Genomic DNA, 10000 nt, shown 5'->3' on the forward strand with positions numbered 1-10000 from the left:
TATATATATATTATACATTTTATATATATATATATAATATATAATATATATATATATATATATATATATGTATGTTATATGTAATATATATGTTTATGATATATTTATATTATATTTTATGTTATACATTATATATATATATATACATATATATGCATGCATATATAATATGTATAATTACAATTATATATATATATATATATATATATATATATATATATATATATATATATATATATACTATTTATTATATATTATTTATATTATATATATATATGTATATATACATATATATATATATATATATATATATATATTATACATTATATATATATATATATATATATATATTATACATTATGTATATATATATATATATATATATATATATATATATATATATATATATATATTATACATTATATATATATATGTATATATATATATATATATATATATATATATATATATATATATATATATATATTATACATTATATATATATATATATATATATATATATATATATATATATTATACATGTATATATATATATATATATATATATATATATATATATATATATATATATATATATATATTATACATTATATATATATATATATATATATATATATATATATATTATACATTATATATATATATATATTATACATTATATATATATATATATATATATATATATATATATATATATATATATTATACATTATATATATATATATATATATATATATTATACATTATATATATATATATATATTATACATTATATATATATATTATACACTATATATATATATATATATATATATATATATATATATATATATATATATATTATACATTATATATATATATGTATATATATATATATATATATATATATACATTATATATAAATATATATATATATATATATATATATATATATATATATATATATATATATGATACATCATATATATATATTATACATTATATATATATATTATACATTATATATATATATATATATTATACATTATATATATATATTATACATTATGTATATATATATATATATATATATATTATACATTATATATATATATATATATTATACATATATATATATATAAATATATATATATATATATATATATATATATATATATATATTATATATTATACATTATATATATATATATATATTATACATATAAATATATATATATATATATATATATATATATATATATATATATATATATATATATTATACATTATATATATATATATATATATATATATATATATATATATATATTATATAAAGGAAGGACAAAGAGTCTATTATGCTGATGCTGTGGTAGAAAGACCCTTTATACACAAACTTGATATATTTTTCAGTAAATCTAGTGTTGTGTTTATTTTTTTTTTTTTTCTATGTTTAAGATGAAGTCACATTTTCTTAAGTTGCTTTAAATAAGATAGAATTAAAAGATGTGAATGTATTTGCAATTGCTAAAGTTACTATTTAATGAATATACATTTTTTCTTTTCATTCAAGGTGAATTTGCGGGAATGAAGAGGAAAGCAGATGATGACGGAGGAAAACACCATAAAAAAGATTGGAAGGCTATAAAGGCTGAAGCAAAACTGAAGAAGGAGAAGAGGAAGGAGTGGAAGGGTGGGAGTGAGGCATATATGTTGGGAGTGAGGAGTAAGAAGATTTGGGAGGAGCTTCGTCAAAGTAACTGCAAGAAGGAGAGGAAAACTGAATTGTGTAAGGAGCTTTGGAATCTAGTGAAAGGGAAGGTGAAATCACTCATCTTTTCTCATGACACAGTGAGGGTCATTGAAACATTAATGGCTGTTGGAGGAGAGCAGTATCGTACAGAATTGTTTGAAGAAATGAAGAATGACATCCTTGAAATGAGCAAGAATAAGTACTCACGCTTTTTTGTTCTGAAGATACTTCGTTATGGCTCTAGGGATCAGAAAGATTTTGTTATAAAATCATTAAAGGGGCATACTGCCACATTGATGAAAAACAAAATTGCTTGTGATGTTGTGGAATTAGCATACAATGACTATGCAAATGCCAAACAGCGTTCTTTAATGACCCAAGAGTTCTATGGCCCAAGCTTTCGCTTATTTCCCAATGAAGAAATTCGGTGTTTAGAAGATGCCTTGAACTCAAATCCTTTAAAGAAAGAGACAATCCTTAAAGATCTGCGTAGTGCATTGCAGCCCATTGTTGATAAAGGTGTTTTTACCAATACAATGGTGCACACATTACTTCGTGATTTTCTTACCTCTTGTTCTGAAGCAGATAGGACTGCAATGATTGAATCGTTACGTGAGTCACTACTTCCCATCGTACACACAAGGGATGGTGCCCGTGTGGCCATGATATGCCTGTGGCATGGAACAGGAAAAGACAGAAAGGTTATATTGAAAAGTTTCCGGACTCATATGGTCAAATTAGCCACAGATCCCCAAGGGTATATGGTTCTACTTGCTGCTTTTGATTGTGTGGATGATGTAGTTTTCTTAAAAAGTGTTGTTATCAAGGAGCTTTTGGAAGGTATACAAAATTTAGTGGGTGCAGATTCTGGACTACGTGTCTTGCGGTATATAGTGGCACCACGCAGTTCTTTGTTCTTCCAGCCTGCTGTTGTAGATCAGTTGAAACCTGGAGATGGCAATGCTTACAGTCGCAAAGACACTGATATCAGACAGAGGGAAATTCAAGAAGCTGCAGCTGATGGCATTTTATCCCTCTTGAGTGGTAACATCCAGAGCTGGGCCTTGAATGCTAACTGGACACTCTTCATTGCTGCAGCATTAGAAACACTTCCAGGAAGTTATGTGAACACTATATTTGGTCAGTTGGCTGAGTTGTGCAATACACCTTATGAGGAAGGAATGAAAGACCATGTACTGGAAGTGGCTCACACAACAAAAATGCTTACAAAGATCATAAAATTTGATAAGCACAGATATGCAAAGGAGAAACCAACATTTAGTGAGGTATTGTTAACGACTGTTGGAGAACAACTAAGTACCTGGCTGGATTCCAATAGAGGATGTTTCATGTTAGTGTGCATGATTGAAACAGAAATAAGTAAAGTAATTAAGTCTGTAAAGGACATTTTATCTCAACATCTTGAAAAGATTGTGACACTGACAACTCCAGGTGGTAAAATTTTGTCCCAAAAACTGAAGGAAGACCCTCAAGAATAAGCATGTATTATATTGGTGTCATGGTTTAATTGTATAGGTTTCCAAAATACCACTACATAAATTAGATATGTATATGAAACACTGTTGAATTGTTTTAGTGTATTGCTTAAGTAACTGTATATGTAAAGGGACTAGCATATCTTTTGTTACAGTATGAAACCTGAACTTTCAGTTCTGATAGTATGTCAGTTAATGTATATTGATAATTTACTGGAAAATTAATAATAAATAAGAGAAGTGAAGTATTATTATTTATAGCCTGATTCTAAGATTTTGTAATAAAGTTATTTAATATCTGCAAAGTAATAGTTGAAGTGCAATTACTGTTTTAAATGCCAAGTAAAATTTTCACTTGAGAAAATTTTACAAGATTTTTATTTCTAAGTATAAGAGCAATCAAGGAATGAAAGCATTTGAAAAAGTAATTTATGAGATCACATTTTTGGATTTGATTTTATTGTAATGATAAAGGCCCTCTATTTATATGAATGTACCTTTTATCAACATTCTTCTGGACAATTGAAGATGGATAATGATGTTTAGAAAAAAGTAAATTAATTTCTTTCTTGAAGAAAAAAGTGAAACTGCTTTAATTTTGATTGACAGAAAAATTATTTTGATGCAGAATTGGGAAGAACATATGGATAGAAAAATATGAAAAAGAGGAATGGGGAAAAAACATACATATGTATGTATGTATGTATGTATGTATGTATGTATGTATGTATGTATGTATGTATGTATGTATGTATGTATGTATGTATGTATGTATGTATGTATGTATGTATGTATGTATGTATGTATGTATGTCTGTGTGTGTGTGTGTGTGTGTGTGTGTGTGTGTGTGTGTGTGTGTGTGTGTGTGTGTGTGTGTGTGTGTGTGTTTGTGTGTGTGTGTGTGTGTATGTGTGTGTGTGTGTGTGTGTGTGTGTGTGTGTGTGTGTGTGTGTGTGTGTGTGTGTGTGTGTGTGTGTGTGTGTGTGTGTGTGTGTGTGTGTGTGTGTGTGTGTGTGTGTGTGTGTGTGTGTGTGTGTGTGTGTGTGTGTTTGTTTTGTGCCTGCCTGCCTGCCTCTGTCTGTCTGTGTGTACCCCCAGCCCCATGTTCATTACTTTTGACAGGACAGGCCCTCAACTAATTTTGTATGGCCTTTTCTTCTCCACCTTTCATCCCCTTCTGTCCACATCCTAAAGTGAGAGCTGTGGTGAAAGGATGAAAGGCTGGCTTTGTGTTAATCCTAAACTGCCTTTGTACTTTGCTATTCCCTCTTTACCATTTTTACTACCATGCTAATCTACAGTGCTCTCTGCAGCCTTTACCTAACATATTTTGTTGCAGTTGTTAATTCATTTTTTTATTTTTTTGATGCAATACTTTGCCAATGCTGTATGACCTTTCCTTACCTGGGGGCTTTGCCCTATTGCTATATTTTGTTTATGCTGCTAATGACAGATATTCATGTAGCAGAATTTTTTCAATAAATAAATAAATGTGAGTGTGTGTATGTTAGTCAATACATATTTTCAAAATAAGGTAGAAAGTTGAAATTCTTCATTGGTATCAAAAACATAACTAGCTCCTATGTTAAAATTAGTAACACAATGAGGCATTTATTATATTCCTAGGAATATACTGTATGAGCATATGTTACAGTTTCCTAAGAAAATGTATGCTACACCCAAAGACACAAAGATGAGGACAAGTTTAGGTTTCTTGTGTTTCTGATTTTTCAATGAGTGGCTGATTGTGTGGGGAAATACAATTTTGGATGGGTTAGTCAATGTAAACAGATACATACTGGAAGACTAAGTAAGTAACAATGACAAGAAAATAAATGTGCTAGACGACTAAATAAGACTATACAACTCACTTGCTTTGTAAATAGCTGCTGTATATCTTCTCAATGCATAATGTTTCATTGTATAATTTAGTTATAATGGGAATGTTTATTAATAGTTGTTCATCTGAAGCTGCTTGTATTTAATAAAATTTTGGTACTTTACACATTCAAGTTTCCCTGTGCATGTAAGCAAATAATGCAGTTTTCTTTCATATATTTTTAATCATTAGTTATGTATATCCACACTAAAATATTAAAGTTCAATGAGCATTGTGATATTGTACAAATATTCCTATTGAATGATTCTGGTTATCTCGGCCACACATTTCTACACATAAAATACATAATACAGGCAAACTTAACCTTTGCTTGTAAATTATACATCTGAATATGATTTCATACAGTAAAGGAAAAGCATATTGCTAATTTCATCTTACACAATTACAAACAAATGTAACAGGAGTCATCTTTGGTGAAAATATCAGTGAGACAGACCTTAACTTCCATATCTTTATTCTTTAAATAAATATTGGATAATGTAATCAGGTGCAGTGATCATCTGACACATTCATCTAACTGAACTATCACAAAAAGGCTACTGTACTGATGTCAAATTGTCTTGCTCATTCAAACCAAATATCCTGTAAAAAAAAAAAAAAAAAAAAAAAGTTGCCATACTACCTACTATATGAACACATGAAAAGAAAAAGCAAAAAAATTATTTTAATTTTTATTCAAGCTTTATTCATGGACTTTAAATTGGCCATTCAAGCATGGACCAAACTGCCAATGCAGTATATTTATGATAGCCTGTTCAGAGCAGTGTTGTAAGGCTGCTGTAGAACAGACACCCAGCCATGTTGCCAAGAGAAATTTTTCAAGATCACTTTTGACACAAAATATATGTCTGAACTTATGCTAACTGTTGGGGAAACTTTCTCAGCTTCTGATTAATTGATATCTAAACAACTACTACCTTATTCAAAAAAAAATAAATAAATAAAAATAAAAAATAAATAAAAATAATAATAAAAAAATAAAAATAAAATAAAATAAAATAAAAAAAAATAAAAAAAAAATAAAATAAAACAATAAAACAAAGACTTTACATATAAATTCATGCAAGTGAATTTTTCACTTGTATAAACAAATGTCCCCCTGTTTATACAAAAGAGAAACTATTCATAAAAAAATGGAAACCTTTCTTAATTTGAGCCGAGAACTATAATGCTATTAAGATAGTTTTCTCCTCACACATATAAAAATATCTTATTTCTTCTCATCTTTCTTCTTATCCTTATCCTTTTCTTTATCCTTGTCCTGTTGAGTGAGTGACCCTACAGCCTCTTTGACAACCTGGCTCTGGGGGTCAACACCAGGCAAGTTTTGAAGGACACTCTCTAGAAAGGCCGGATCTGCCATGACCTGGGAGAAATCCTGTTCCTCCTCTTCTTTCTTCACCTGTTAAATACGAAAAAAGAGATATGAATAAATAATGTCAAGAATGATATCAGATCTACTGAACAACTTGATAAGAAGGAAGGAAAGATGGAAGAAATAAGGGGGGGGGGGGCCAAAAAACTAGAAGCACACACCTCCGCCAAGGCAATAGGGTCACTGATGCAATAGAAATGTTCACATTTGAAGAACTACATTAAAATCAACTCTTTCTCAAGAGGTGATGTCTGTAAACATAACCTCCTTAGTGAAAGTAATGATGTAATGTAATGATCACTATAATAGTTAACCCTATTACCAAGGTATAGGGGTAATCACCACCAAAATTTGGTGGAATCTAAGTAAGGCTAAGACACACCTCTGGTAAAAAATTAATTAAAATCTGTTCATAACTTTTTGAGTTATCCTGCCAACCAACATACCAACAAACTCACCAATGCTACTAAAAACATAACCTCCTTGGCAGAGGTAACAAACAGCAAAATACGCACCTCTGAGCTTTCCTTTACTCCCTTTGCACCTCTGTCTTCACTTGGTGTATCTACATCCATGGGTTCCTCCTTAGGCTCTGCTGTAAAGTAAATGTTCTCATTAATTAACTTCAAATAGTATCTTCTCAAATAGGATGAGTGAAGGAAGCAGCCACGATGAAATGAAAGATTATATACAAAACTATCCCTTTGACAGCTTAAACTTAATGCAAATAATGCATAACCTATACATGCCCAAGGATTGAAAAAGAATTGAAAGGAAGTCACTGATCCAATAACTGTGAGAGAAGACATGCTTAAAGAACTACTTAATTTAGGTGGTCTTATATTCTGGTAAATTTATTTCATAACGAGTGACTTACCAAGCACAGTAAACAATTATCACTCATTTGTTATACATATTAATTCATCCTAAATCTCAATGCACATGTTTGAAAAGTACTTCACACCCTTTTTTTATAATTATAATTTTTCAATCTTTTTTATCACCATTTTTTGTATAGAGTTGGATAAAGTGTGGGCAAGTTAACTGAAATAATTTTAACACGTATCTGTAAATACAGATATGTAATCTCATTCCCAAAACCTGCAATAAAAGTGGTAATTGAAACAATATACAATCCTTACCACAGTCCTGCATAGAAATCTGCATTGCATATGCAATCTGCTCCTCTTCTGTCATTGCAGAGAAGTCTGGAACAGCAGCAGCAGGGGCAGCTTTTGGAGCTGCAACTGGTTTGGCAGCAGTGGATCCTTTAGCCTGTGTTGAGCCACCAGCACCTCCGACTTCCAGTGACATTGCTAGAGCTTGTTGTAACATCTCCTCTTCAGATTGACCGCCTTATGGAAAAAGAGGATAAAAGCATAAAGCAAAATAGTGAGACATGCATCATGAAGTTTATTCACTGAGAAAATTATGCCAAATGTATGCATATGCTACTTTCTTGTCAAACTAAAAACATTTGTGTAAGTCTTTAAAATACCTTCTGTTGCAGCAGGTTGGGGTGTTGGTGTTGTGGCAGGTGGCTGAGGTGTAGCTTCAGCAGATGGAGCCTTTGCTGCTGATTCCTGAGCAGCACGACGTTCCTCTTCCTGCTGTCTCTGCCGCTGTTCCTCCATAGACACACGTAAAGCCTAGAAAAAGGGTGCAATTATAAAAATAATCAAAAACCAATTCATATCACTACTGTCCCACTTTGCAAGAATATTTAATTCCTCCCTTTAATCATACCCAATCGAGTGTCTTAGGATAATCAAGAAGCTTACCAGTGCCAGTTCTGGATCCTCATTAGGATCAACACCAAACTCAAAGCCTCCGCCTGTTGCAAAGCTTGCAGCCGATCCTCCATCCTCACCCTGGAAAGAAAGAGTATATATATATATATATATATATATATATATATATATATATATATATATATATATATATATATATATATATATAATTATAGCATAAAAAGTGCAGTTTTTAATATTTCAAGTTTAAAAATAATTCATGAATTGAAGAGAATTCAGAAAATATTTAAGCATTCTAAGGAGGCTTTCATCTTTGAAGTATGCAGGAACAGTTGAGAGACCTTAGATTTGCAAAACAATTGAAAGGAAGTTGCTGGTCCTCTAACTCTGAGAGAGAAAACAATATATGTATTGAAATATAAAGAATTGAAATATTCTGTGACCAACAGTGCCTCCAATCCAATATTCTGGCTTAACTTATTGGTGACAGGTGATGTAATATGTAATGGCAAATAATCACATGAGCAAGTCCAATCACCAATATGAGAGGTCTGTGCTTTTGTGAGCAGGACAATCACTCATTTGTGGAAAAGACCACCCTTATGAATGCCTGCCCTTGCCCATATTTACTAAAAAGTTTACTCATCAAAATATGGGACGTCATCTAGTCCAAACCAAGAGTCTACCATGTTGTCAGGATTGATTAATGATCAAACCAGGCTACCAGAATGACAGCTCTCAGATAGCTAATTACGAACACAATTTGTATAAAAATATTAAATACAATTAAAAATCATATTACACTTTCTTTGTCCACTGATTCCAGAATGTATGCATACTTCTATGCATGCAAATGCTTGGTCTATCATGAGTTTACATTATTGCATTTTCTGAGTGGGGGTCAGAGAAATAATCCTTTTAGCTTTAGTGATAACAACATTTTATTAATGCGGTAGCTTTTGGATGAAAGTGATATTGACATTTAATATCACCAAAATTATTCTAAAAATAAATTAAGCAAAATTTGCTGTTCAATGCAGTGAACCCTTAACTGTAGATTACATCATTCATCATATTTAGATTCCTTGTTAACCCTTCCTTGGAATGGTGGTAAAAAGAATATATATAAGGAGGTGTACAACACCTCAAACAATCTTCAACCCTCTGCTTCCTAATCTTGGCTTCTCTAAATTCTCTTAGAAGCATTCTGCTGTTAGTCTTCTGGCCTTTGTCTAAGAAACTCTGGACAACCTACAACCATAAAATTAGGCTGCTGCCAAACTGCTACCCATCACACAACCACTACTGCTTGTTACCCAGTAGTCTTTGCCACATTATTGTTTATTTGATCTGTCCTCTGGCATGGACAGTGACAATGAGATGTTTGTACCATATGATAATGGGAGAGTGCTGACTCCAAATTCAATGAGGTAATTGAATTTGGAGCCCTGTAAACGTAAAAAATGGGTATATAAATGTATGTTTTCTTTCTGTCTCTCTCTCTCTCTCTCTCTCACACACACATATTGCTTGCTTGCTCTTCCTCCTCTCGCAATCTCCGTCTGTTCCTCCCTACCTCTCCAAATTAAGTGGATCTGTAGCTGCTGCTGGAAGTGGTTCATCTTTGGTGAAGCCAAAATTTATGTAAAATGTATAAACATATAAATGAGCAATTATGACAAACCATAGTTGCTGAAATGGCTAATATAACCAGCAGAAAGAGCA

At 30.9% G+C, this 10000-nt stretch overlaps 2 protein-coding genes across 3 annotated transcripts in view; one reads left to right on the forward strand and one right to left on the reverse strand.

Moving 5' to 3' along the window:
* Nucleotides 1-1580: 1580 nt before the first annotated feature.
* Nucleotides 1581-3494, forward strand: peng (Pumilio and CPL domain-containing protein penguin; the record flags this gene model as incomplete). Its single annotated transcript, XM_027371673.2, is given in 1 exon segment — nt 1581-3494. A coding segment is annotated over 1 exon segment (1672 nt), but the record flags the coding sequence as incomplete, so codon positions are not given.
* A 2312-nt stretch (nt 3495-5806) lies between these two features.
* The window catches only part of Rpn10 (regulatory particle non-ATPase 10), a 10966-nt gene continuing 6772 nt past the window's right edge, over nt 5807-10000 (reverse strand). For both annotated transcript variants that reach the window (XM_070124442.1, XM_070124441.1), the window contains exons 6-10: nt 8306-8395; nt 8023-8173; nt 7667-7879; nt 7040-7119; nt 5807-6551 (exon numbers count right to left, since the gene is read on the reverse strand). In XM_070124442.1, coding sequence (XP_069980543.1) covers nt 6360-6551; nt 7040-7119; nt 7667-7879; nt 8023-8173; nt 8306-8395 — 726 coding nt within the window. In that variant the 3' untranslated portion in view covers nt 5807-6359. The remainder of the gene's footprint in view (nt 6552-7039; nt 7120-7666; nt 7880-8022; nt 8174-8305; nt 8396-10000) is intronic.

Source organism: Penaeus vannamei, chromosome 8 (genome assembly GCF_042767895.1).
Source record: "Penaeus vannamei isolate JL-2024 chromosome 8, ASM4276789v1, whole genome shotgun sequence".
Lineage (NCBI taxonomy): Eukaryota > Metazoa > Arthropoda > Malacostraca > Decapoda > Penaeidae > Penaeus > Penaeus vannamei.